Source organism: Corvus moneduloides, chromosome 2 (assembly GCF_009650955.1).
Source record: "Corvus moneduloides isolate bCorMon1 chromosome 2, bCorMon1.pri, whole genome shotgun sequence".
Taxonomy (NCBI): Eukaryota; Metazoa; Chordata; class Aves; order Passeriformes; family Corvidae; genus Corvus; species Corvus moneduloides.
Window position 1 is genome coordinate 81,629,712 of NC_045477.1, and position 27,839 is coordinate 81,657,550.

A 27,839-nucleotide genomic window follows, 5' to 3' on the forward strand; every position below is an offset into this window, starting at 1 on the left:
ATATGATTTTACTGCCTTGTTTCAAGCAGTGCAACTATGACATGAAGGAAGACTGGCTGTGTTCTCCTTTGCCTGGGCGTGAGTGTGCTGGGAGAAGCAAGGAGAAGAAAAGTGGAGGAGATCGCTGTCAGGAAAGGTGTGGTGCCCTTGCAGAGGTTAGGCTGACTTTCCTTAGAGCCCTCCTGACCTAAGCTACCATTAGGCCCTGATTTTAGCACTCCTTTGGACAGCTGAAGAGGTGTCTGGAGGGATAGGGCAGTGCTGGATGAGTTGTTGGTGGCCAAGTGGGTGGAACCATTGTGAGCCCAGAAGGATTCACATGGAAGATTCCATGAGGGCCACAGAGAAGTGTCTCAGGCGGTCAAGGATTTGCAGCCTCTCATGGCTTGCCTTTACTGCATCTTTCTGTTGCCATATCAAGATCTTGCTCACAAGCTGTGGTCGGTTGGTTGTCCTCGTACTGCCTCACCTGAGGTTGGTGTCCCTTCTTCCAAGTAACAAAAGACAGGATGAGAGGACACGGCCTCAAGTTGTGCCAGGGGAGGTTTAGATGGGATATTATGGACAATTATTTCCCAAAAGGGTTGTCAAGCATTGGAAGAGGCTGCCCAGGATGTGGTGGAGTCATCATCCCTGGGGGTATTTAAGAGATGTGTAGATGTCACACTGAGGGACACAGTTTAATGGTGGACTTGGCAGTGCTGTGTTGGACTCTGTGATCATGGAGGACTTTTCCAAACTAAATGATTCAATGATTCTGTGCTATCTACCTCCCCCTTGCTTTTCCAGAAGCCCACGTGATCTGTGGGAATGTGCATGGTGCTGCATTTGAGAGAGGTAAACGTCCTGCCTGGCAGCTGCTTGCTCCATGGGAATAGCCACTGGGTTGCCTGCAGTATGCCTTTTGGTTCTTGCCATTGTGAGTGGATCAGGTTTGTGCCTGCTGGGTTGCAGGGAACGAAGGAGAAGTGAGCGGTCTTGCCAGGTGGATCTGCCTGGGCAAACCTCTTACACGGAACATGGAGAAAGCAGCAGAAACCATGGTGGAGGTAGGGATGCACAGCCTGTGGAAAAACAGGCAGCAGCAAAATACAAAGTTGTTTGGAAATGCAATAAAGAAGCTGGAAAGAAAAAAATTATTAATAACAACAACAACAACAAAAAAATTAGTGTAGTAAAACCAGGGAGAAGAAACGATACAACAAAACTAAGATATACTTAGAAAAAAAGTTATAAGGAGTTTAATGGATTGCAAGAGATTTTTGGGTGGGAAAAGAGAAGATAAATAGTTCTACATACCTTTAATCTCCCATAGTAGGAAAAATGCGCAACTGAGAAAGTAATATCTATGAAACCTCATTTTATGGCTAATAAATACATTTCTCTGGGATGCTGATTAGGGATATTGAATTTACAGCCTTGAAAATGAGGCCATTTTCCACCTTCAAATGTAAAAGGGGTTTTTTTTTTTTGTTCTCAAATAAATAATTCAGTAACTTTTTATGAGCATTAGAGAGCAAGCACTAGCATGGCAAAGTTAAATTCTTTATCATCTCTTTTGATCTCTGCTAAATTGCTGTTGTGAGAAGTGTAAATTGTCCTTGAGTTGAAGCTGCTGCATGCAGCACCTAAGTACAGAGTGCTAATTTAACTGGGACTGCACTGCCTTTGCACCAGCCAGCCAAGGGGGAAAGGGGAAATCTTAGGGTACACTTTACCAAGCAGGATGCAAAGGTTTCAGCAGGGGCAAAAGATCTTGTCTCTGCTCTTTCAGAAGATCTGAAGGTGTTGAGGATGTATGGAACATGCTGAGGAAAATCCGCTTTGAAAGAATAGTGTAGAACCCAGCAGAAAAAAAAAGACAGTGGGTGCAAAGCCCTGGTGTGTGTCTGTATTTTGCTTGTTCAGAGAGCAGATGTGCCCAGAGAAATCTGTAAGTGCCGCTGCCTGCCCTCTGCTGAAGAGATGCAGCTGGGTTTGGCAGCTGTCCCCCAATGGGCTGATTAAGGGAGAAAAGGTGGTATTGCTAAGTGGAAAAGGAGGCCGATAGACTGATCAAAGCACAGAGAAGGAAAATATTTTCACTAAGTGTAAGACATTCACTTTCCTTTTTGTCCACTGAGCTTATTTGAGAAAGCCTTTTCAGCTTCATGTTGTGGGAAGTATACATCTGCATGTTTTGAAAATACTGTTTTTAAATGACATCTTCATTCTTCAATGTAGTGTAAGTTTCAAAGCAACCCCTTAAAGAACCTTAAGTGTGTTTAAGCCATAATAAAGGAAGATCTCCTTGTGTTTGTGTTTATTTTTTTCAGCATGCATCAGGGAAGATGAAGGAAAGTTCTCTAATGAGCTGTGGTAAAACCAGGTGACAAGATAGAAGGGGAGGTACCAGGGTGTCAGCAAAAGGGGGATGTTTAGTAATGCAGCCCTAAAGTGAAGAAGTAGTGCATTTTGATGTTGATTTTTTTCAAGCAGCTTGGGGGGGGGGGGGGAAGGGCTTATCTATGTATCTGAGCTCTAAATTTTGTGTTTGATGTAACAGAATTATTTTATTTGTGAAGGGTAGGTTACAAGGAAATAAACTCAGGTGACTTTCTAGAATGTGTTACTTCTTTCTGGTTTCAGTAGGAAAAAGGACGGTGAGATTTCAGTGTTCGTGATGTGCCATTAACAAAATTTAAGTTTATTTTTGTATTTTTTAGTTTGCTGTTCGGAGTACTGAGTACTTTAGGAGGAAGACAAGTCTAGCATAATCCAGGCTCAGAAATGTTCCCAATCTTCTTCATTTCTGTTTGTGTCATGTGGCATTTTAGCTTCTTTGCACCCTACCTGAGTGATCTTTGTGCATCTTAGGTATTTGACAGTAACCGTAATTTTTTTCCTCTTGGCAGCTGAGTGAGGAACAAGATGTTTATCTCATTCATTATGCTTAATTTATCATTAGAAAGATTCATGTGATGTTGATAAAGATGGATATGAGATGTTTCTTCTTGTGCCCGATTCCGCCCTTGGCGTGGCGGGACACTGAATCCTTGAAAGGGAAAGGAGAAGGAACCTATAGCTGCTTCCTTAGTGGCAGTTCTGAGTCCTAAGGGTTCAGTGCCCAAAGAGTCATAAAACGTGGTGCTCTGCCATTTTCCCTCCTTTGTAATTGTAGAATAGGGATGACAAAGCTGTTCTAACACAGAGTTTTGTTTCTCATCTGTGGTAGCTTTCTTGATGAACTAATAGAAGAGTAAGCAGATACTAACCAGCTTGTAGTTGGTGTACAATAGGAAAAGAAAATGCAATTCTCAGATTAATTAGCAGTTTACAGTGCCTGTAAGCAGAATATTGATAAAGATTTTACATAATTTTTTTGTTTTCTTTTTTGTTTGTGATGGTAGGAAGGGAGGAAGGAAGGTTCACAAGGACTTGTGAACCCATTTAAGAGCAGGGTCTTCTCAGGAAAGTATGTACTTTTTTGAGGGAGCATGTAGTGTTGCAGAAATGTTACAAATTTTCCATGTTGAATATGGAGTTGGTTTTGCATGATAAAAATCACGATTCTGCACTTTGAAAGCAATGCTTCAAGTGCAGATGAAGTGAATGCTTGCAATTATTTTTCTGGGCTCCACAGGCGTGTGTCTTCAGAATGATGAACTTGACTAAAATTCAGCTTGAGAGAAACCAGGTCAGAGAGACATATAGTGAGGCTGGGAGGTTGTTTGGCACACTGGGATTGCAGAAGAGAAGCTGGCCGTGGCAGCAGAGTATGCTGCTCAGAAAGCAGCTCTTCCAGGGAAGGCCTTGCCAAGGAGACACAGCCCAAATGACAGCCATGTGGAGCAGAGGGAAATGATAAATTTGCTGGTGTGTAAAAAAGCATGGCTTGGAGAGCTGCAGGAGACCAACTGCAAGAGTCATGCTGCAAGTATTAACAGGCGTGTACCCTGCCTGTGCTTAAAAGTTTTGATGTAAGAGGAATAGGGATCTCTGTTTCTGAAAAATGGAAGATACTACAGATTTCTGGAGACTGTTCTTTGCTCCAGAAGATGGAGAGTTTTATGCACAGAGATTGTAAAACTCTGCACATCACCAGTAGTTATCTTCAAGTACCACCCTAAGAAGGACAAGAAGAAAACTCATGTTGTCTTCAGGTAAGAGTGACTGGATGGGGATTTACCTACCACCTGGGGTCATCCCACCACAAGAGAGAAGGTTAAGCAGAAAGAAATAAGCATAACATGTTTAAAAGGGTCTAAGAACACAGCAAACTTCAAGGCACGTTTCAGAAACTCCTTTTTTGTCTGGGTTTGGTTCTGCCAAGTTGTATGTACCCCAGCCAGTGCTGGGGATCGTGGTTCCTGACTCGTTTTCCTGGTTCCTGACTCTTGTTTTCATTATTTCTGACTCTTGTTTTTATTGCAAAGTTATGATACCACGTGCTTGAAAAGAAGAGCTAGCAATGAACTGCACACATTACTGCCGTTTATTTACTTTGATAGAGTACACTTGTCAAGTGACAGTGTTCGAGGTCTATTTCAGCACAGGAAAAGACTTCACCTTCAGATATGAACGTCATCCTGCTGAAGGGAAAGGAGTGTTTTCCTCTGACAGATTGTTTCTTCTTGGTTAATCAGCAGGCAGACACTACCTTATTCAGTTTACCTCTGAAGAGGTGATGAGACAGTTTAATCCTACCCGAAGAGCATTAACATTTCTACAAGTTTGTTGAGGGCAGGAAAATAACATTTTAATTAATACTCTTTTCTGTCCTTCTGAGGAGCAGAAGATTTGTAAAGATTTGAATGAAGGTGAACTTCCAGGAAAGCTACACTCCCTCTGTGTTCAGATTGTGTAAAGGAGTTTTCGACTCTTTCCCTTTTCTGGTTCTAGGGGCAGTTTCAGAGTGACTGTCACACACAAAAGTCTTCAGTTGTCATCAGTGTGAGGACATTCAGGTGTTCGGCTTCGCAGCACAGCTCTCCTGGGCATTTGAGAGATGATACAACAAGAAGCTGCAGTCCCTGTTGGAATTACTAATGTAAGCGTCTCTGTGATTGAGATGACTTTTAATGGGACACAACAGTGTAGTCACAAGGGAGAGAGAGAGGCTGAAATGTGTGAATCTCCATGGGGATTTTGAACAATATCTCAGTTTGGTTTTGCATGCCTGTCTGGGTACATGCAAATGACAGCTTCAAAATAATTTCAGTGTGTGCTCCTCTCTACTGCCAAAACATCAGTAGATTCTGTGGTCATAAAGCTAAATCCTACATTAGTTTCAGACTATAAGAAGCTGAAATCATTAAGTCCTTCTAGAAGACAATGTTGGACGCAGAGAGAAAAGGATCATATGGTAATAATTTTCACTCTGTTCACTGTCTTTAGCTCTCAGACAATCTTCTGGATGTTTTCTGGTGGGAGGAGGTGGATGTGTGCTTGTGTCAGTCCTTTTATTGCAAAGAATTTGATTCATTGGGATGGAGCAGAAGTGATTTTTTAAATAAATAAGTCTGAAATTGTTGAATAAAAATGTCAAAAAGAATGTTCCCATTGTTATCCTGAGCCTTCAAACATAAGCACATTGTAGAATTAAGGCTGCAGCCTTGTTCCACGTTCTGATACAGGTGTCATAGGCCATAGATTAGACCTTCTCAAAACAGCATACTTTTTCCTGAAATGGTTCTGACAGTAGGCTATTCCTTGTCAAGATTTTAAGCCCTTTCTCAGCAGCCTGATACCACCTGAAACTTTGCAAAGAAATACTTGCAATACAGTGAATGTTTCTCTCTTCTAATTTTCAGTAGTGTGCCTAAACTGCTGTGGTCGAAAGCTCTCTAAGAAAATCTGCATAGAGTGGAACGTGACTTAGCAAAATTTTAAAAGGAGCTGAAGACAGTGTTTAATAATGGAAAGTGCCTGACAACCCAACTCTAGATGGCACTATCTACTTCTATGGCATGTAGCATGTTTTTCATGCACCATCTACTTAAAATAAGTTACCTAAACAAATGCAGGAGCCTTTGGAGGCTTTACAGCTTGCATACCTGCCAACTGTGCCTGTGCTTACAAGCATCATTGCATTGAAACTGGATCCAAACTGAAATGCTAACACTCCACCCTTTTCCTCTGCCTCCAGTCTTCTTCACTGGTAGTGGCTGCCTGGAGTTGCTGTCTTCAAATTTTTGTTGGCAGAGTACTGTAAAGACTAACAAAAATCTTCCTGCTGTTGGGCATATCCAGTTGATTTTCCTGGTACTGATGGTTCAACAACAAATGCTACAGCCATGTTGATACCCATTCTTCTGCTGGAATGCAGTTCTTCCCTTTTGTGTTTCTTATCCCAGTGAGGAAGTGGTATTTTACTGGGATTTGAGTATTCCTTTCCATAGCAGAACTGAAATGTATGCACTCTCTTAACTGATGGCAAAGAGTCCTGTGCTCGGTGAAGAACATTCTTGTAAGAACTTTAAGTCCTGCAAGCACTGGGAGTAGACCTGAGTGCCTTCATTAGAAGCAGACAGATTCAAACAGAGTGTGAGAAAGATTATTTTATTGAAGAATTTTGGGTTGTGGAGATTTTACGTATACAACATAATTCCAGGTACACAGAATTTAGGAGAAAGATGATGAAGTGGAGGAAGAGTGATGGTTTCATTACCAAAGCAACAGTTTTGTAGGGACTAGTCACACACACAGTGGCCAATGGTGAGTTGAGTATTTTGTGAAATGCACTTAACTGGTTGCTTTTTAAATGTGGCCAGAACTTTTTTACATGAGTGGGCATGACTCAGAAAGTCAGTGTACGTGTAGCACATCAGTGTGTTAGTGGTTTGATGAGAAAAATTAATTCACAGCAGTGCCTGTGGTGAGTTGAGGAGCGCTAGCATGGGAATTATTGTGATCATACTTTAGGAGGCGAAGAGGAAATTGCCTCAAGTTGCACCAGGGGAAGTTTTGATTGGATATTAGGAAAAAAGTTCTTCATGGAAAGGGTTTAACAAGCATTGGAACAGGTTGCCCAGGGAACTGGTGGAGTCACTATCACTGGACATATTTAAAGATATGTAGATGTGGCACTGAGGGATATGGCATAATGGTGGACTTGGCAGTGCTGGATTAGTGCTTAGACTTGGTGATCATAGAGAACTTTTCCAAACTATATGATTCTGTGATTATGGAAGTAAAATTAAAAGGCTAGAGATTTTAGCAAGAGGTGCTTAACAATTATTTTCTTAATTTCAAAGAAAAAATTAGTTTTGACCATGTGAAAACCAGTGCTATTTAAATTATCTGTTGAAAATAATGCTCTTTAATTAATTTTTAAACTGTCTCCATACCCAGTTCATAATTCAGAACTACTGTACCTTTAAAATATGAATGTGAGATGCGCAAATTACAGACTTTAGAGGTTGTTGACATTAATTATAGATTAAGGACTTCTTGAAGAATTCAGCAGATTTTTCTTCTGCTTCTCTTCTGTCCTGTAGTTTGTTGTTCAGATTGGGAGGAGAACAGACTGAAGTATGCTTGTGTCATTTTCCTCTGATTGTGCATTCGGAAACAATGTTTTAAAAAATATGGAAAGGATTTGAATTCTCATTTTCTGGACTGCAGACACAACAGGCTAATGCAGCTGTAGAGATGTGCTCAAGTAAGAGAGTTTATGTTATGAGAAAGTTATTTCTGAGTAATTATAAACAAAACTGTGGCCCTTGGGATAATACAAAACTATTACTCATACAACAGTTGTTTTGTTACCACCAAAATATTTAACTTTTTCTTGCTAATTCAAGGTCAGCAGCTGCTTCCAAGGTCCGAAGCAGCAATTCTGTTACAGCAGAATATAGCACAATATGTGAAGGAAGTGGATGGCTCAGACTGTGTCCTAGTGACCACCTTTCCCTAATGTGCGAGCAGCAAATACCAACTAACATGAATTTTAAAAATAGTCTTGTTTTTTGTTTTTATAATTACCTTCTAAAATACAGAGGGAACCTGGCAGGTGAAAACAAATCTATAAATGTTTCTATTCACGGGCGTAACACTGTTCACTCCTGGCTCTTTGTGGTAACTTCATGTTACAGATTCAATGGGAAGCTTTGGCTTCACTCTCCTGAGCATTAGGCACATGGAGAAGGACAAACACTCAGCCTTGAAATGTTGACAAGCAGGAGCTGAGTGTTTTTGTTAAGTGTCATTCCTTGCAGTGAGCAGGGACCCTGAGCCCAGCCAGATGAGAGTCAAGAAAGTGTTAGGTGCTCCTCTGTGTTTTTGTGGCCTCTAGGAGGGCAGGCTGAGTGTGCTTGGCTTTGGACCTTGCCTATGAAAATGTTTGCAGTCATGAGCTCACTTCCCTGCTCCAGAGGTCATGGATGTATTTTCTCACTAAACTTGATTTTGACATGGAGTATACTTGATGCTGGGATGCAGAAGACCAAAGCCCAGGTTTGTGCCTCGGTGGAATGTAATTTGGGAAGGGTTTAGAGGCTGATACTCATTAACTTCTGACTCATTTTGCCCTTTAATGTAGGTTACGGTAAAGGTGGAAAAAGCTGAAGAGTTTGGGTATGACTTGACAGGCCTGAAAAAAAAAACCAAGTGTAAAACAAGAACTTACTCTTTTCCTACTGACACACTGAAGTGCTATCTTTTATGTAGCCCATTTTTAGAAGAATTTTCTAGTGCTGCTGGTTTATCAAAGCTCTTGAGATATCTTCCCCAAATTTTCATTTTGGCGTATATAAGAATGCGTTCCTGTACTTGGTGTCAGCACCTGACCTTCTCTTTTTATTTAGAAAAATATTTTCTTTGGACAGTAATGGGATGCTTGATTACCCACTGAGTCCAAAATGCCTTCAAACTAATCAAGTCTAACTTGAGTGTAAAGCCTACAGCATGGCACCTGCCTTGCATGAAATTCAAAGCAAATTGAATTGTTTGTCACAAGAGAGTGGCTTGGAGGTTGGATCTTCCCATCAAGGATCTAATCAAATTTTGAAGCATTTGTGCTCTGCAAGGAATGCAGGGTTTGCTGCTGTTAGTGTAGCAGAGAGGACAGCTGGTTTTATTGGGGTTTTTTTCCCCTTGTAGCTGCACTTTGTTCAAGCTGTCAAGGTAGTGGTAAGGTCTGACTGTGTTCTGGTGTTGTGTCCTAGGAAGATATTCCTGCTTCTCTGATGTGTCATGTCAAAGATAGCAGGTGGTATAAAGAGACAGAGCAATCAAAGCTGGAAAACTGTCAGGGAAATGTGAAGGGATGAGGCCAGAGAGCCAGAGCAGCTGTGGAGGTACTGTGAACTGGATAGCACACAGGGGAAAGGAATTCTTCAGCATCCCACCATTTGTGTTTGAAACTCATGTCTGCCCACATCTTCAAAAACATGAGAACTCTCAATCATCCTCATTACCTCTAGCAAATAATTGGGTTTGATCCTGCCTTGAGAAATTGCTCTCAGGAGTCGGCTGGGAATAATAGAAATTAATTTTTATAATTGTAACAATTAATTTTAATATTACTGCAGTACATGGGTCTCATTTGAGTGCAGATATGCACAGCCAATGTAAGTAAATATTTGAGAGGAAGTTGTCTTTTAAAAACAGATGAAGAAGCGAGCCTAAACCTGAGAAGTAGAGGTGCTTTTACAATTAGCTGGAGTTTTAGGAGCCTCTTAGTAACAGGATAGAGTCCATGGTTTGCCTCACATATCAACATATTTTTAAAGGGTTTTTTTTTAATTGGTCTACTGATATTTCTTTAGTAATGACCAACCTCTAGAGGAGGAGGAACTATGACTGGCAATGAATCAGGACAAAACCAAGGAAGAAGACCTCAAAACAGCTGAAAAACAAAAAAGTATTGTGCCCAGGACAACTGGCTGAGTGAGAGCTTTTGAGCAACCAGAGGGCTGTGGTCAAAGCTCATAGCTGCTTCCTGCTCTAAAGCAGCAAATTTCAAGAAGTCTCATTTGAAAGTTGAATGTTTAAATTAGCTATCTACACTCTTCCATTTTTAGGCATCATAGTGCTTTTGTGTGCTGAGTTTTGGACTCCTTCACACTTTGCTTCTTTGAATTGTCAACCTAAGCATTCAGAAATCATGAATCAGCCTCCCTCTGCCTCCAGTGGCTTAGAAACCATGAGATTTTAAGAAGTAACAGATGTTTTGTTCTTTTATTTGCCTTCTGGATTTTGAGCTTGAAGAGTTCATATTTTAAAAGTGTTTCACCTCAAACCCCAGGCTAACACTTTATTTATTCGTTCTTCAAACGTAAAACAGATTCTGCCATCAGCCTCAGTAATGGGGCTTAGAGAAGAAAAATTCTGTGTTCATGAGGAAATCGTGAGTTGGCATTGCTTGGTTCCTTTAGGTTATATTTGGAAGTATAGGATGGGACTTGATTTTCTGGGTTACTGGGAATGGTCCTATCGCATTACAAGCAGCCATATTATATAATTCCGTCTGATATTTGTTTTGACTACATTTATTTAAAGTACATTTAATTTAAGCATATTTAGGAGTTATGTTTACTACCCTGTAAATTCCCTGGGGAAACCTCTTCCAGAACCTCACTAATCAAACAGTTAAAAATGTCTTCTAGTTTCTAGTGTAAACTTATTCATGGCCAGGCTAATACCCACTTGCTCTTGTGTTAATGTCCTGCTGCAGCTGATGTGAGCGTATAAGTGAGTTTTATTTCTGCTTTTGCTTGCTTTCCTGACACCTGGCTTTTGTTCATCTGTGGTCAACGTCACCTTTATCATTGCAAACTAAGAGAAAAATCAGTATAGCCTCCAACTGTCTTAAACTTATAAACCATCCCCAGTACACAGTGGCCTGTCATAATGTTCAAATGTTGTCCCAGTTACATTAGAAGTAGCATAGTCAAGGACAAGATAAGGTTATGCTGCCCCTAAAAATCAGTGTAATCAAAGGTATGCATATGCTTTTGATTAACATTTCATTCTAAAGATTAAGGAGAGTTTAATATGTGACGTGTTTTAATGGCAGTATGAGAAAAGAGTGGAGAAGGTATGCTGCTTACCTCCCAGGTGCTGTAGTCTAACCCAGTATCATGTAGCTAGTGTAACTGGTGGTGTGTGGAAAGCTGGAGTGGAAATGATACAAAAATTCAGGCAGAATGGGCGTTCTCTGGCGGTTGTCCCAGCTAATCATTGCAGGTTATATTTGCTCACATTACTTTGATAACACACTTTTCAAACTTGAATGCTAAGAATCAGAAAATTAGGCTGACATTTCGGGAGTTTCAGTGACAAATGCTGATTGAACTGAAGACTTGCACCTCAGTCACCTGAAAGATTTAGTTTGAAATTTGTCCGTGTCCTGGGCTTGTTTCATGTACTTAAGGTGATGTCTGTGAACATATGGGACATTGTGTCAGACCTTTGGTAATCAGGGTTCTGATGGATTAGCTCCATGGAAGCTTCTATCTTTATCTCAGACTTTCACCTGTGTGTCTCAAATTCTGGGTCAAGGAAGGTGAAAATTGAGATGCCTGAAAGTGAGAAAAAACCTTTCCCCTGGTTATTTGTTCTCTGTTAATAAACAGTCTTTTGATAATCTGGTTCCTAAAGAATCATGATTGCTAGTGGCTGGCAAGTAAGATGCCCACAGTGAAAGATACAGGTTTGAAATGGCAAAATGAAGAAAGATCATAGAATAGAATCTCAGGATCATTTAGACCGGAAAAGACCCTCAAGATCATAAAGTCTTGATGGGCCAGTTGCTGCTTGTGTTACCACTTTTCTAATTTAACTGCAGAGTCTTAGGGAGCTGTCTCTTAGGGAGGTAATTCATCATTTAAATACCTAAGCTAATGTTTTTTCATACCCACCAATCCAGTATATTTTGACTATACCTAGGTTAATTGCATGACAGTTCACAGTAACAGATTTTCTGGAATTGATTTGCTGAGTTTTTACCAAAAAGACTCAAATCAAAATAATAGTGGGGGTTTATTTTGTTTTGCTTTTCTGGATGATTATCACTATATATAGAAACAGCAGTATGTGACCACACATGCTGGATTTCAGCTGCATTTGTGGAAGAGTACTGATGCCTTTGTCAAAAACAATTTTTGGGGTATCTTGGTCTCACTGGATACCATATTTCTAATTATTTCTCTTAGAGTTTCTTCTGCTTTCGTAGGCATTGCTTCTGTGTTGAATTGCATGTAGAGGATGGTAATAGCCTAGAAATTTTGTTGAAAAAGGCATAAGGTTTGTATTTTTTTGGGCATCAGTCTCTTTGAGGAAAGACCTACCACTTTGAAGTGGCAAACTAAAGAACATTAAAATATACCATGCACACTTGTTTTTATTTTATTCTGTTTTCCTCACACCCAAAGTACAGTTTGTTTGATGTTCAGCTCTCTGCTCCTGTTCAGCACAGGTTTTCTCTAAAATCCACTTACACTTCCTCCTCTGCCCTGCACCTTCAGTGAAGGAATACCATTACCTTCACACTTCCGTGATGGTTGTGAATCACTAGAGCTTGTAGGGAAAGGAGTTTTGGGTCCTTCTGCTGCTGAGGCTTGCCAGCCCTGATGCAAGAAGGTGACAAGGTGACATCCACTTACAATCCAGCAGCACCTGAAAAAATTTTATCACCTATGTGAGTCCCTGCACTAGGGATTAGTTAGGAAGTTTATTGCCACTCTTGTGACAGGGTCTGTTTTTGGGCTGTGCCTTTTTGTGAGATGAAAAATATGAAGGTAGCTCAGAAACTGACCATTCAGTTAAGCTCAAGTTCTTCCTCAGATCTCCTGCTTAGACTTCTGTTCACCTCTTGGGGTATTTACAGTAAGTTTCTTTGGTTTTGTTGTTGCAGGCATTTAGACTTCTGAGTTGAAAGCATCAGTAAACCCAGATTCAACTCAGAGCAGCTGTTGCTTTAGTTGTTTCTCTTTGTTATGGTATTTGGCTAAAAGATTGGGTTTGTTTTAACCATATAAACAAATGTCAAGAAAGAAAGAAGATATGTTTTCAAGGCTGAGGAAATGTAATATTTATCATTTCAGTCTTGATATAATCAAAGGTTAATTTTTATTCTAGTGGACTTGGAGTTTTATCTGCGAGTAAACTGCTATGGAGTGGGAAAAGCTTGCTCTTCTCTATTTCTGTATGGCTTTGAAATGTGCCTGTGTGTGATAGTGTGTGCCTTTCTGTAGTGGCACAGACTACAGGTAAAACATGTATGTGCACACATCAGAAATGAAGTAGAACTACCAAATGCAGTTTTGGCCTTTTCCCTTGTGAGTGTGCCGGGGAAATTTGCAGAGGGGGCTGCCAAGTTCTAGTGGATTTTTGGAACCTCATCCTTTTACCTCCCCTGTGCTTGTTCTTGGCTTAAGGAAACAAACTTGTTTTTCAGTAGCAGTAAGTAACTTATGGGCAGAGTTTTGATATAAAGGCTGGTGTCCCTAACGTGGTTGATGCCTTTGTGACTATAACCCACATGTTTAAAAACCAGCCATGTAGTGGCCAGCACAGTGATTGCAAAGTTTTTTCCTTAAAAGAAAAAAACTCTTTTGAGAAGAGCATGTTGCCATGTTGCTGAGTGTGAAAAACCCCCTGTTTGGTGAAAACAGTACTCACAGATTAATTCAGACATAGTGATGCTCTTGAGGTCAGAGACTTTCCAAAGACATTAAGAATTTTTGGTTCAAGGTGTGTGGTTGTAAGGGACCAAAGTCTATAGTTCTGGGTTTTTCTAGTATGAAAAGTGGAACTCCTCAGGAAAGTAAAGCAGAATAGTAAGTATTGAAAGGTGAGTCTGAGCACAGAATTTTGGGTGATATTTCCCATCAGTCTTTTTATAGGTGTTTGATGGTTTGAAAATGTAATACTTGGTGTTGTAGCAGTGGCTCAGGATTCTCTATGAATAGTACCCATTGTTTTCACATAAGAACCATCAGAAATAGTACTATATCCTGGATACAGAGTATTCATTCCATTGAATGCTCTAACTGCAGGATCGAGTCTTCAGTTTATGACACCTGTTGAAAACGAAGCAAATTATACTTTTCTTTCCAAAGCACAGTTCCTGGTATCCTATCGTGCAATTGTGTTATGATATATTGGAGTGTTACTTATATGACTGTTTAGAGGTTAGAGGTGTGGTTTTGTTAAAGACCTAGTGCTGTAGGGATCTGAATGTCTAGGCTGTTTTTGTTGTCAGCTTTGAGGAGCTTCAGATATTCTCAAGAAAGCAAAGCCTTGTTCTATTTGGCTTTACTTATTTATCTTTTTATAGTGTATGGACTTCTGTAATGCTTGGAGCTGTGATTTACGTGTAGTACTTCAAGCCTGTTGTGAATCTTTAGAGGTCCTTCCAGCCCCTGTGTAGGATACTTGCCTCATACTGGCTGCACGAATCATCTTAAATGTAATCACAAAACCAGATTTCACAAACCACTTAGCAGCAGCATAAAAGGTTAATGTATGTTTTATGCTGGATTTGAAGGCAGTGTTTTGGGTCTTTTTGCAAAAAACCTGTCTGTTTAATACAGTATACTATTGCTAGAAATAACAGTAACAGTAAGCAGATTTTTGCCTGTGGCAAATGCAGTCATTAAAACAGGGCTATAAATCGCCCCTTGTATAACTGCATGCATGGTGTGTGCCATGGGTATTTTTCAGCCTGCTACACTAAGTGGTGAAGGAAAAAAAAGCATGCCTGTGTGTATTTTTGATGTAACTGTATAAATATATAGCTATATAATGGTTTTTAGAAGTTGTATCTTTCCAAATCACTTATTGATCTATTAGTGTGACCATGCTGGATTCAGAGACTGATTGTATTGGTTATTTAACTGTTACTTTTAATTCATAATGCCAGTTCTTCACAACTGGAAGTATGGCTCTTGGACAGACATGTTGTTCCCATTATTTGGCCTCTAATAAGACCTAAAGCAGCAGCCTGCAGATAAAGAGCTTGGTTCACATTTTTCCTATTTGAGTTTCTTCGTTGTTTTTGAAGGTTATTGCTGAGTAATTTTCTGCTAGCAAAATTTTGCCTGTAGGGCCGCATGTGCTCTGGGAAATACTGTGGGACGTTCCAGCTGGCTGGCCTTGCAAGCTGCTCAATTCCTGAAGAGCGTCTCCATATGTCTGCAGTGCTGGGGAGTCACTCAGCACAGGTTCTCAGCACCTTGCAGGGTGGTTCTGTTAAGCTGAAATTCGATCCTTATTCGATAGGCTGCTCTTGGACTCTGAATCTCCTCAAGCCATCACTTAAGTTTAAAAGTACATGGAAATCCTTCTTTTCATAGAATTATAGAATCATTTAGGTTGGAAAAGTCTTCTTAAGATCATCGAGTCCAACTGTTAGCCCAGCATTACCAAGTCCACCATTAAACCTTAAGCACCACATCTACACATCTTTTAAAACTTCCAGGGATGGTGACTCAACCAGTTCCCTGGGCAGCCAGTTTCACTGCTTGACAACCCTTTCAATGAAGAAATTTTTCCTCATGTCCAACAATTTGGGCTGTTGTGACCCACATGCAGGACCCAGGACTTGGCCTTGTTGAAACTTTTTCACTGCTGACCTCGGCTCATCAACCCAGCCTGTCCAAATCCCTCTGCAGATCCTTCCTGCTCCTCAGCAGATAAACACTCCTGCCCAAGTTGGTGTCATCTGCAAACTGACTGAGGGTGCATTTGATCCCCTTGTCCAGGTTATCAGTAAGGATATTAAATGGGGCTGTCCCCAGTACTGAGGCCTGGGGAACTCCACTGGTGACCAGCCACTAGTTGGATGTGACTCCATTCACCACCACCCTCTAGGCCCAGCAATCCTGGGAGAGTTTTACCCAGCAAACAGTGCACCAGCAAAAAGCCACAAGCAGCCAGTTTCTCCAGGAGAACACCTCAGCATGATACTGAATGAAATTGGTTATTCTTGCTTTGAGACAACTTGAGACTTTTAAACCAGAATTAGAAGCAAAATCTACATGTTGGGCAACACATGTAGAAGAAGGAGGATTTTGCTGTTAATCATAGCCTGTGCTGTAGCTCAGCTGTGGGGACCTGTCCTTCTTGTAATACATTCTCAATCCTACTGTCTTTATTTCTGCTTTGTCTGCTATTGTCTTCTTCAGGCCTTTCAAGACCATTATCTTGCTTAAATTCTCAGCCTTATAAAAATGTATCTTTCTTCTGTTTCCCAGGACAGGAAATGCCACGTATGTCGTATCTCTGGCATGTGGAAAAACTGCAAGCAAAAAGTGTGTGAGACCATACGATCTTACCTGTGCAAAAGTTTCAGATAAGATTATCTTGTCTCATTTTAGTTGTTTGAACATCAGATTCACAAGGAGTAAGGCTCTCACAGTTGTCAGTGGGGTGAGAGCTGTGCCAGTGGGCAATTCACCCCAAGCATGTGATCTATCTCTCTCCAGATGGGATGAATTTCCTATCGTGATACCTCTCTCATGTCCAGCTGCAGAGAGACAAGCCAGATGATCAGTTTAGACATAACACATAACTTTTAGACAGCCAAAGTTGGGTGAGTTGAATTCCACTGTGGCCACTGGCACAGCTGTGGGATTGCATGAGTCCACCATTATTGCCACAGCTCAGCCCTGACAGAACCCCATTGCTTTTAATGCACTCACTGCCTTAGTTAAAAGCATATTTAGGGACATTTGGGGACACAAGCACATTTAGGGACATCTGGGGACACTGTTGCCAGTAGTTATGAGGAGTGAAGTGGATTTTAATAGTGTCATCTCTTGATTATAATTATCAGGAGTGGAGCAACATTGGTCATGCTTCTGCTGAAGTGCAGGTGATGGGGGAAGTTCAAGTTTCTACTGCTTTCAGGATGAATGGCTTTTTGTACAATGGCAAATATGTGGTCTGTAGAATTTTTATGTTCAGTATTGAATCCACCTGTGATGTCAGACAGAGCTTGTGATTTCTCAAGCTTTTAAAATTACTCACTGCAATCCTAACCCTAATTATAAATCTCCAGCAAGGGCACATATCCAGATATATTCAGCATCACTCAAAAAGAAATGTAAGCCCTTCCTTAAATACTTGATTTAATGTCAGGATATCCTGAAATAGCTGGTGGTGAGAGCTATCCATTCATAACGGATGTGAACTACATTTTTTTTTAATTGGAAAATATTTGTCTGTAGTAGTTTAGTCATTTGGATTCAGTTTCAGAAGACTATTTAAAATATGCTGATTATGTCCTCTAACATCTTTCGTGTAAGCACTTATCTGTTTCCTAACAGCACAGTAGACAAAATACCTCATGAATGTTAATGATAACAAGAAATAAGCACACCACCATGTTAAAGATCATGGAATCCAAGGGGAGAAGCAAACTAGCAATGAGATAAAGGCCAGCTTCATCTGTTCAGTTTTGCCTGGCCTGAGTGTTTCTCTGAAAGTACCTTTTCTTTTCACTTGACGTGAAGGAATTCCAGGGCAACTGGATGCTTAATTGCTGTTAAAAATGGATAAATCTCAAGTCAAACAAGGCTCTGAGGGTCATGGGGGTAAATATCTACCCTAGTAAATAATGTGAGATTGTGTGTCCTGGTTAGCATGTGACTGAGAGTGAAGAGCACCCTGTTTCAGTGCTGGGAAATCATGTTTCTTTATAAGCGAGAAGGAAGTGTGTGGCCTTGGAATAAATGGTATAAATGGTTACTGGCAGTGATGAACATAACTCATCACTTTTCCTGGCCTTAATTGTTCACAGTCTGCTTATAGTTGTGGTATGTGGGATGAAAGGAATTACCTGGGAGGGCGTTGAGTTCTTCTTTTGGATCACTTTCTTGTTTTCAGCCCTTTTCCCTGTCTCTGTAGGCTGTGGAGAGAAAGTAGGGGTAGTTTGTGGCTGTAGGCAGATGCCAGCATATGGGAGCAATAGGAGGTATTGTCTGTTGGCATTTGTGCTTCCTTAAACTGCAAGTACTGGTTGTTTCCAATGCCAAGATGGTGTCCGAGTATGATGGTCCCACAGGCTGAGCCACACACTAAATGTGTCATTGGTCTAATCTCTGTATCAGACTGTCACTTGAGTAAACTGCACTTTGTGCGTGGAGCAATTTGTTCTGTAGCTACTTGTAGCACATAGTAATTACTTTGTAAGATTTTTAGTACCAGTAGAGGGGATGAGATGTGAGTTCCAATTATGACAGAACTCTATGTTTGCTAATATTTGCATTTCCTCAGCATGATTTTAGACCTGCTATTTTAGTACAAACATGAAGACTTTTTTTCTTTCTTTGTATTCTCTGGGTAGCTAGAAGCAGAACTGCAGCACTTTGGCTTACCTGGGACATGATGGCCCTCAGCTCCCCCCACTGTGTGGTCTGAAGTAGTCTCCCTCTGGGACTCACTCAGAAGTTGCTGCCTTTGGCTAGCTTGGATGGACCTGTTGAGGAGTATCGATGATCTGGGAAGAATTAAAAAGCCAGAAGGATGCCAGTGACATGTGTCTTGACTTACCTTTCTTATCCTTCTCCTGGCCAAGACCTTGCTTGATGTTTTAGAGTAGACAGGATGCCTCAAGCTGTTTGGTTGCAACAATTTAAGAAATACTTACAGTCTGAAAAAGCAAAAGCTGATAATATTGGCTCCTTAATACCAGATCAGGGTTACATCTCTCTCTGGTTTAGTCACATGGTGGTTTGTCAAGCACTATTACACATTGTGATTAACAATCAAGGACAGTACAAGAAGTATATTAGCAGTAATCATTGGCCAATGCCATTATGGTCTTCTGTAGACAAAAATTCTTTCCCTAAGGAGATTTATTCTGAGTCTGACAGGGTCTTCTGACTTCTCTAAGTAAATTATGATGAAGAAAGATAGTTCCTGAAGCTGGTAGCACAGCAGTGTTTTGGTGGAGATCACTGAAGTATGTATATATGCTGGCACAGAACTTCACTTGAGGGCTGGTGAGAACATGGATAACATTAACATTTTATAAATAGGCAAAGATGAAGTATATTTAGTACGTTTCGTACTAGGCATCTCGGTAATAGTCACTTGTAGCACAATCAAGGGAGAGGATTGTCCTGCTCTACTCTGCACTGTTGCGGCCTCACCTTGAGTCATGTGTGCAGTGTTGGGCAACACAAAATAAGAAAGTTATAAGGCTCTTAGAGAATGTCCAGAGGATGGTGAAGGGCCTGGAGAGGGAGCTGTATGAGGAGCAGCTGAGGTCAGTTGGTCCATTCAGCCTGGAGAAGAGGAGACTGAGGGGATGCCTCATAGTGGTCAGCACCTTCCCCACAAAGGGAACTGATCTCTTCAGTGACCAGTGACAGGACCAGAGGGAATGGCCTGAAGTTGTGTCAGGGGAGGTTTGGGTTGGATATTAGAGAAAGGTTCTTCACCCAGAGGGTGGTTGGGCACTGAACAGGCTCCCCAGGAAAGTGGTCACAGCACCAGCCTGACAGAGTTCAAGAAGCCTTTGGACAGCGCTCTCAGGCACATGGTGTGACTCTTGTGGTGTCCTGTGCAGGGCCAGGAGTTGGACTTCAATAATCCTAGTGTGTCCCTTCCAACTCAGCATATTCTATGATTCGATGATCCAGTTATGTTGTTACATTGTAAATAAAATGTATTGCTCTCACGTAGCCCAGGAATCTCTAAGTTACCTGGGTATTAACATTAAACAAAGCATATTTACAAATGTAAATTTAAAATGAGATGTATTCTGTCTCTAAGGGTGTAAGGACTGGGGTTTCAGCATTAAGAAAAACCCACAAATTAGATAAAATCAAATCCTTTTCCAGTTACACACATTATCCTCAAAGTTAAATGGATTAAAACTCTTTCTGGAGGAATTCAACGTAAGACTGAAAATGTGGTCAAAGAAGTCGCATTGTGGCTGCCTGATGCTTGACTTCTGATAGCACATCCCCAAAGACTTTTCTTTGATGTACCTTGAACAGAGAGTGCTTGTTTCCCACGAAGCCTGTTGTTGCTGATAAAGCTCTTTTATATCTAAGTGGTATCTAATATGGCAGTGCTGTATTCTGGCCTTAAGAAAAAAACAGTTGAGTGGCTCATTTGCCTTTGTAAACCTGCTGTGCCTAAAGATATATTTTAGCAATTTTGTCCAAAGCCCAAATCACAGCAACTAATTCTGTACAACACACATTTTTAAACAGAGTATAAAGGAAAATATTGTTGTACATGAAAACAAAATAGAAGCCATAAAAGTTGTGTTTCAGAGGCTGCGTTTATGCACTTGTGGTAGTAAACGATGATGCTTTCTTTTGATATTTGAGGCCTCTATCTGGGTGACACAAAGCAGATCTCCTGGGAATCTCCTTAGCTTGAACAGTTGGTGTGGCTGAATGAGCAGTGAAGCAGAAAGGTGTAAGTTGTTGTCTCTGAAGTATTTCACATTAACTGCAGGCACAGGCAATTCTGTAGGGTACACACACATAAATATGCACACACACACACATGCAGAAGCAGTGGGAAATCAGCTGAAAGTTGAATATTCCACCTAGGTAAAAGTAAAATCCTGCTCACAGTCAGGAGGAAGCTCTCTGGAGATTAATGAGAGGCTTTTGCCCAGCTCAGACCACGTGCTGTTAACAGACACCATGTACAGCTTGGAAATCCTGCTGGCCTTTCTTCCCTCTTCACCTCCTCCTGCCCCAGAGATACGAGCACAAATCCCTTCTTTCCCGGGTTTGCCACAAATGTATAAGCAGATTTCGCTCTGCCTGTGCTGCTTTGCTGTTTGATGCTAGGTTCAGCATACAGGTCAGTTCCAGCAGGTTGGATTTTGAAGTGGCTGTAGGTGAAGTCAGTTTCCGCAGTGCACACCAGCACCACTCCACTTGTGCTCCCCGTCAGTGATGGCCACGGTTACGTGTTGTTCACTAACAAAACCATTCATCAGACTGCTACAGTCTAGAGGCAGTTCCACCTTTCAGAGACCTGAGGTGACTCATGGATGGATTTTTTAGAGCATCTGCTGTGTGAGGAGACACTGCAAGTTGCAGGCAGGCTGCAAAGGGAGAGTGGAAAAGTTCCTGAGGATCTTTCTGAAAGCTGTAGTTGTATTAAAAAGGGAGGTAGTTATTTTTTATCTTTCCTTGAAATTGTGACTTGACTACATCATTATGAGGTGCCTCTGAAATCTGCTGGTAGAAGCAGCCATTATTGTAACTCTTACTGATGCCTCTTCCTGGTCTTAAAATCAAGAATCAAACATGGTTAGAAGGGAAAAAGGGGTTTTACCTCGGTATTTATTTTAAGGATCCTTAGGTCCACGTGTCCAGGTGGAATGCGCCGAAATGCACACTGCAATGCACACCCACAAAAGATCTGGTATAACATTATAGGTTTTACTAATTAGCATATCTATCAAAGATTCCCCAGTGAGAGGCTCGAGTGAGCCCCCCTCCCCGAGGAATCTCCCCCTGGATGGTCCTATCTCAGTTTACAAAATGTGTTCTGGAGAGGACCTTGGTGTCTGGGGCTTTCTGATCCCTAACTACAAGGCTTCTAAGATGTTTAGTCTCCTAGCTTAACAAAATAAGTCTAAGAATGTAGGCCAAAACCCACTAAGAATACAAAAAAGCTATAAAAAGGTATATAAAAGGGGTATAAAAGAAAAGGCAAAAAATCATCATAGCATCATTACCATACCAATTCCCCTAACTCATCTGTCCACTCTAGTTTGTGTCTCAGACTAAAGGTTGCACTTTTCAGTGATGCACAAAACAGAGTTTGTCCCTTCCCCTTACAAATACCCTAAGAGTGGAGACAGTTCTCACCTTTTCTCCTGTGTCTTTGCATGTTTAAAAGACAGATCAGACTCCAAGCATATTCAGTTTTAAGGTCTTTTGAGGCTGCTTAGAGAAATGTTGAATACGTTTGCTGTATGTCCATCAAGTTGGTGACAGATCTTGCATAACCAAAAAAGGAACTCTTGTGTATTGGGGACTTGACTGGCGAAAAACTACTCAAAAGTTCTGCCTTTCAGATACTTAAAGAAGAGATCGCTTTTGAGGCTTAGTTTTGCTCTTGCAAGTTTTTCTTCCGTGAAAATGCATTGTTGGTATGCATTTTGCTCATTAGAAGTGAGCTCAGATCATCTCTTTCAGTTTCACGCTCAAATACAAGATTACTCCACATCCAATCTGGAGCAGCTGCAGAATGCTGCAGCCAAGCTTTTCTTTAGACAGGCCAAATGCAAAACAGGCTGGTACCAGAAGGGTCCTACAGAAACTCTTAATTTAAATTGCACGCAAGGTTGGCTTCCTTACCCTGCCTTGCATTTTGGCTGTCAGAGCTCTTAGATCCAGCTGGATCAGTGGCCTAGCTGAAGACAAAAAGTTAGGGTGTAAAATGACTACATTATAGGTTAGCAGCAGCCACAGCTTGAAGGCTTCATCTAGGGGTGTCCTTTTTGGAAACTTCTGTATCCAGTTGTTAAAATGTGCTTTCCTTCCTCTGATAAAGTAAAAAGTAAAATATGTACAGTCCCAGATGGTGTGAACTCTTTCTGAGATTAATAGTAATGTTGAGACTGATGGAAAGGTTTTTCCTGTTCCATTTAGTTTTGCTTTAGATTTAGGATTTAATATTTTGCCTGAACACCTCTTACTTTTTGTTGGGGTTTGTTGTAGAATTTTTTTCCAGGTCTTAGGCTTCTTGCATTTAAATGAAATTATTTTCTTCAAGGGATTTTAGTGCAATCATGGCTGAACTAAAATGTATCCAAATAAAAATAGTAAATAGCCTCTTTGCATCTCAATCTGGTTTTATAGTAATAACTCCCATATACTCATAACACTTCGTGTTCTCATGTTTCCAGTCTGTATATAAGGGTTCTGTTTTCACATTTGATGACTTAAGAATTGCCTACTTCTTCATTCTATTAAAGTGTTTACTTATGCGGAAAGAAAATTAGGAAAAATGAGCAGGCAAAGAAAACAAAATAGAGAAGCAAGCACTTCTTAATGTTAAAAAAGGAAAATCTGAGAAGGTGGTTAAATGATTTTTGCAGAGAGAGGAGTGGTAAAGTGGGAGGCAAGGGGTGAGGGGTGTCACAGAGTTTGGGGTTTCCATCCCCAATTATACGCTGGCTGCTACGCTGCTGAATTACACTGAAAGCACTGAATGGTGCCATTATATTCCTTTTCAAAAGTTGTCGGCTATGAAATTCAATCTGAGGTATTTTTAATGAGTGTTCTGAGCCTCAGTTGCAGCTCTTCCCAAGAAACAACGAGCACAGTGTGCCGCTAAATAGCGCCAGGGCCGGGGGTTAAACTCATTCAGTTTTTTGCTTGCAGGGAGAGAAAGTAATATCAACATTTATTTGACAGGTATATGCTTGGTTCCAGAGTTGAGCTTTAGTGAAACAGCTTTCCATAAAGAAAATGTTCTGAAAAATGAGGTTCTATCAGCTTCATGTCAAACTCCCATCTAGTTTCTCAAAACAAATCTTGTGGCATGTTTTCCAAAGCCAGTGCCCACAGCGCACATGCTGGGCTTGTGCTGTGGGCATCCTTGTGCTGCAGAACACTGGCAGGCACATCCCTATAGGCAGAGCCTCATGGTGGAGGTGCAGCTCATGCCAGATGGAGACATCTGCCTGGTTACACCCTTGGCTGTCAATTAAACATAGATAATTCAGAGGTAATCTTCGTCAGAGAGATGCCTGCTGGCATCCCTGTGTCTTCACTAAAGGTTTTCATGTCATATCTGGAATGGCTTTGGTGTGACTCTGTCCCTTGTTGCCTCTCCGAACAAGACACAGCTTTTCAGAGAATTTTTAGTGTACGCCTGGTTTTAAAAAAGCCACATAGCACAAAAGTATTGTTGCCTTTCACCTTTCTTACATGCTGATTTGCAAAGTAGTTTGCTTCGTATCATGAGGAAAGCACTGTTTAATGCATCTACCCTGCAACTCTCACCAAGATCGTAAATTCGTGATGGGCTGGCTCTGGTTTTTGCAAGTCATAACCACACAGTGTCGAGGCTCTGAAGCTGGAATACATCGTGAGGATGATACTCTTCAGAAAGGAAAATAGTCACTTCCAGCAGTTGATGGTTGCCTTGCTGAGGGGAGAAAGAACAGCCACAAACCACTTTAAGTTTTGCTAGTAAAATTAGGCAGAGATGACTCAGCATTTACAGGAGCTAATTTAGGGAATAAGATGACATATTTTTAGTAAGTTTTCTCATAGTAAGTTTTGTTCTTCTAATGCCTCATTTTTCTTGTCCACACTGTGCATTTTAATGATGTTCAAGGGAAGTAACTTGGGTTTAGTAACAGTGGTGCTGCCAAGAGGTTTCCACTGGAAGTCTAAGAATTTAATTTTTGGTGTGTGAAATTTTGCAGCCTTAAACAGTTATTTAAAAGACTTGCTCTGCCACTGCGTATTTCCCACAAATGTTTTACATCTATCTGAAGGAAGTTATGGTTGTACTACAAGAAACAAGGTTTTGTTTTTTTCCAGGAGGACTAATTAGCTTCTGCAGAGACCTGTTTTTGCAGTTTGATATTTTTTGAGGTTAGGGGTTTTTCAGCATTACTGAGATCTGCAGTCACATTTCATGGGAAGGCGTGTGTTGTCCCCATTGGGACAATTTCTTAGATGATTTTTAGGCAGATAACGATGAAGTTTTCCAGCTGAATTCATAAGCAGGTGTGATCAGAGCACCACTTTTAAGTTGATAAAGTGAATTTTAGGTGCATATGTGTAAAATGTAGGATTTTGTAAAATCAGTACAGAAAAGTTAATACAAGATCAGTTGTACTTTCTAACTGAGAGTTAAATGCCAGCTAGTTAAAATGCTGTAAATAGAGCCAAAGGAACCAGTGAACCAGGAAACTAATCATGAAGTATTTTGTTAATGTTTTTCACCATGACTAACATTTTGTAATAAACAGATGTGTACTTAGACTATCTGAATATTTTTGGTTTATATGGTTCGTGGTGTTTAGCCAATGAGAAGCTTCAGTTTTAATTTGGCATTGATGGCAGAGGGATGAATGTGTGAAATAAATTCTGTGTAATTTTGTCCATACAGTTACCTGAGGAGGAAATTCTCTAGGCTCCATGAATCTGCCTGTTTCTTCCTCTTTCCTCTTTGCAAAGGGCTCCACTAACTTTGTGGTGGTTGCTGCTGATTCTGCAGTAACAAACATCTTGTCCACTGGAAATTTGAGTAATTGAAAGGTGGCAAATAAAATCAGTATTAATATCAGTTTGCATTTGTAAGAACTGCAAAGAAACCAAATTATTGGAGCATTATACCTGAAGATGGTCTGTGATGTAAAAGGCTCAGTTCTGAAGGTGCCCAGCCCATCTCTCCTCCATTTTTGTGTCCTCTCATGCACATTGAAATGGCATCTATAATAAATACAGTGTGGGTGGTGTTTGCCCATTAAGGTACAAAACTGTAATTTTATGAGCCAAGTGAAAGTAGACCAAGCAGAGCCTCCAATTCCATAGCTTTACTATACTGTAATTATGGAGATGTATAGTTACCTGAGGATTTACTGTAGCTGAATTTTGTATTAGTCTGATTCTGCTATAAGAAAAACCTTAACTAAGCAGTACTGAAAATAGCCTCATCATAAAACTTTTCATTAGCTTTGCTAGATAATATTTTTTTTTTTCCTTCCACGGCAATTTAACTGTTAAAGAGGATTATTTAGTATTTACTGTTCACCTGAATTTTACTGTTGGCTATTTCTACTAAATTTGATTTTTGGGCACTGGAAGAGAGTTTAAGGTCTAGTAAGAGCAGTCCTTCTGCTTCAGGCTATTTTAGAAAATATTTTGACATAAACCAGTTTGTCACGATCAGAAATCCAAGACTGTGGTTACAATAACAAATCCATGTTTCAAATGTAGAAAACAGCAATTTTCTTTTGGAGACCATGCTAGAAACGCAAGCAAATTAGAGGGTTATTAAACTCCTTCTCTTTGTATTTTTTGCCTCACTAATTGTTTGCTGTGTTGATTTTTGGTTAGCAACGAAATTCCTAAAATAGTCATTGTTGAAGTTTGTCATAGCTGATAGGTGGCGGGGGCGCAGGGGAAGTCTAACTCTGCAGCTGCGTTTTCTTAAGGGCAGTAAAACATACCTGAAGTAAAAAGTACCATATCTTAAAATCATGCTGATTAAAAAAAGGTGCCACCACCACTAAAACTGACCAAAGGGTAAAAGTGTACATCAGAGACTGTGGAAGGCAATCACTGGCATGAAGGGAATACAGTTTATGTGGTGAGTGTAAAAGCAGACCACTAAAATCTTGAAAGAAAAGAATGCTAAATAGTCTCATTGTACACACACAGCAGATGATCAATTGCCTGTTTTTAAGGCAGCATAAGAGGCTTATTCTGTTACTGCTTTTGGCCTCAGACCGCCCTTTGATGGTATGTGCACAGTCTGTGCAAAAGCATGTGGGATACGTGCCAGGAGTGGAGCCTTCAACTACATTCAAATGGAAAATATCTTAAAAGGAGCGAGGTGCCTTTAGGTTATCATAAAAATCTGCCTCCTCTACACCCTCTTTTCAACTGGGATGCATACCTGGTGGCTGCAGGTCTGGGGTGGGGATCTGCCTGCTCAAAAGTAGTGGTGGGAGCGTGTGGCTGCTCTGTTCGAAGGTGTCACTTCTCCGCCGTTCTTTGGCCTGGTGTGTAGGAGTGAGGAATTACACTTCTTCCAACACTTCTCAACTACCCAGTCTAAGCTGAACAGCCAGGTAAAAGATAGTAAGCCCAGGTGTAAGAGCTATCTTTATGGTCTAATGCTATTTTTATAGTCATCTAATCCTTCCTATAGGATTAATACCTACACTTTGAAAGGGAGGAGAAGAGAAAAAGGGCAGAGGATCTCCAAGTGTCTTGGCAGTATTAGGTCCAGAGCAACAACGCTCAGACCAGTGCTTCTTGCCTTTAATCCCACCTTTCAGGAAATAGACTTTTGTTAAATATGAATTATGCATTTCATTTTATGCCAGAAAGGAGAACTGTTTAAAATATGAAATTTGTCTTCAGATGCTGACAGCATTGTTCTCCTGTGAGTAGTTTTCAAGCCTTCTTTGAAGTATAAATTTCTGACAGGATCATTTGTTTAAGAACCCTGAGCTCAATCTCATCCGTGAGGTTATTTTTATACTATTTGCTTATCATGAGCAGTTGTTGGTTGTTTTCCTTTCATTTCAAAACTGTAGATACATACATAATTTTTAACAGTTTCAAATAACTGAGAAAGTTGTGCTGTTAAGAATGTGGGGTTGTTATTTTTAGTAGTGATTACAACTGTGTATGACTTTAGAAATAGTAATGAAATTACTGAATGAAGTTTTCACAATCATTTCGATGCAGTTGTTAAATTGGAGTATAAAAATAATTTGTCAATCTGATTTGGCTGATGTGATCAGGGATTTTTTTTGTGATTAACCATGAAAGAGCAAATACAGTTTTAAACCTTGTGTTTAACCTTTGTGCCATGTAGTATTTAAGTATTTGTGAAATATTTAGCATGATCAAATTGTCACATTTCAGAGCATTTGAGCACCCAGAATGTGGTAGGAACAGGGCATAAGTGGAAGAAAGACCTGCCTTTATACGGTGGCAGGTGTGAATAATGAATGTACCCCTTTCTTTTAGATGAACATGAAGGAATTATTTTCTCTCCTGTGAGCTGCTACTACTGTACAAGCAAGTGTAATTAAAACCCAAAACAACCCAAACTTCTTTCTGACCCATTTGCAGCAGTTTTGAAGAAGAGAAGGAAAACAGAGTAGTCTGTGTTTCCACGTGAAACTATTTCTTACTTCAACCAAAAATGGGACTTATATTTTTCAG

General features: G+C 40.5%; 1 protein-coding gene and 1 long non-coding RNA gene across 7 annotated transcripts in view; one reads left to right on the forward strand and one right to left on the reverse strand.

Moving 5' to 3' along the window:
• FARP1 (FERM, ARH/RhoGEF and pleckstrin domain protein 1) overlaps window positions 1–27,839 on the forward strand; it is a 205,426-nt gene that overhangs the window by 103,574 nt on the left and 74,013 nt on the right. Inside the window, exon 1 of one of the 6 annotated variants that reach the window (XM_032100084.1) lies at window positions 4,973–5,029. The exons of the other annotated variants lie outside the window; for them this stretch is intronic. Coding sequence (XP_031955975.1) covers window positions 4,988–5,029 — 42 coding nt within the window. The 5' untranslated portion in view covers window positions 4,973–4,987. Of the gene's footprint in view, window positions 1–4,972; window positions 5,030–27,839 lie in introns of those variants that run through there. 6 annotated transcript variants of the gene reach the window in all.
• LOC116439953 lies at window positions 24,684–26,680 on the reverse strand. Its single transcript, XR_004238350.1, has 3 exons — window positions 26,557–26,680; window positions 25,272–25,367; window positions 24,684–25,170 (listed from the first exon to the last, which is right to left on the reverse strand). It is a non-coding gene; the product is annotated as an uncharacterized LOC116439953 (long non-coding RNA).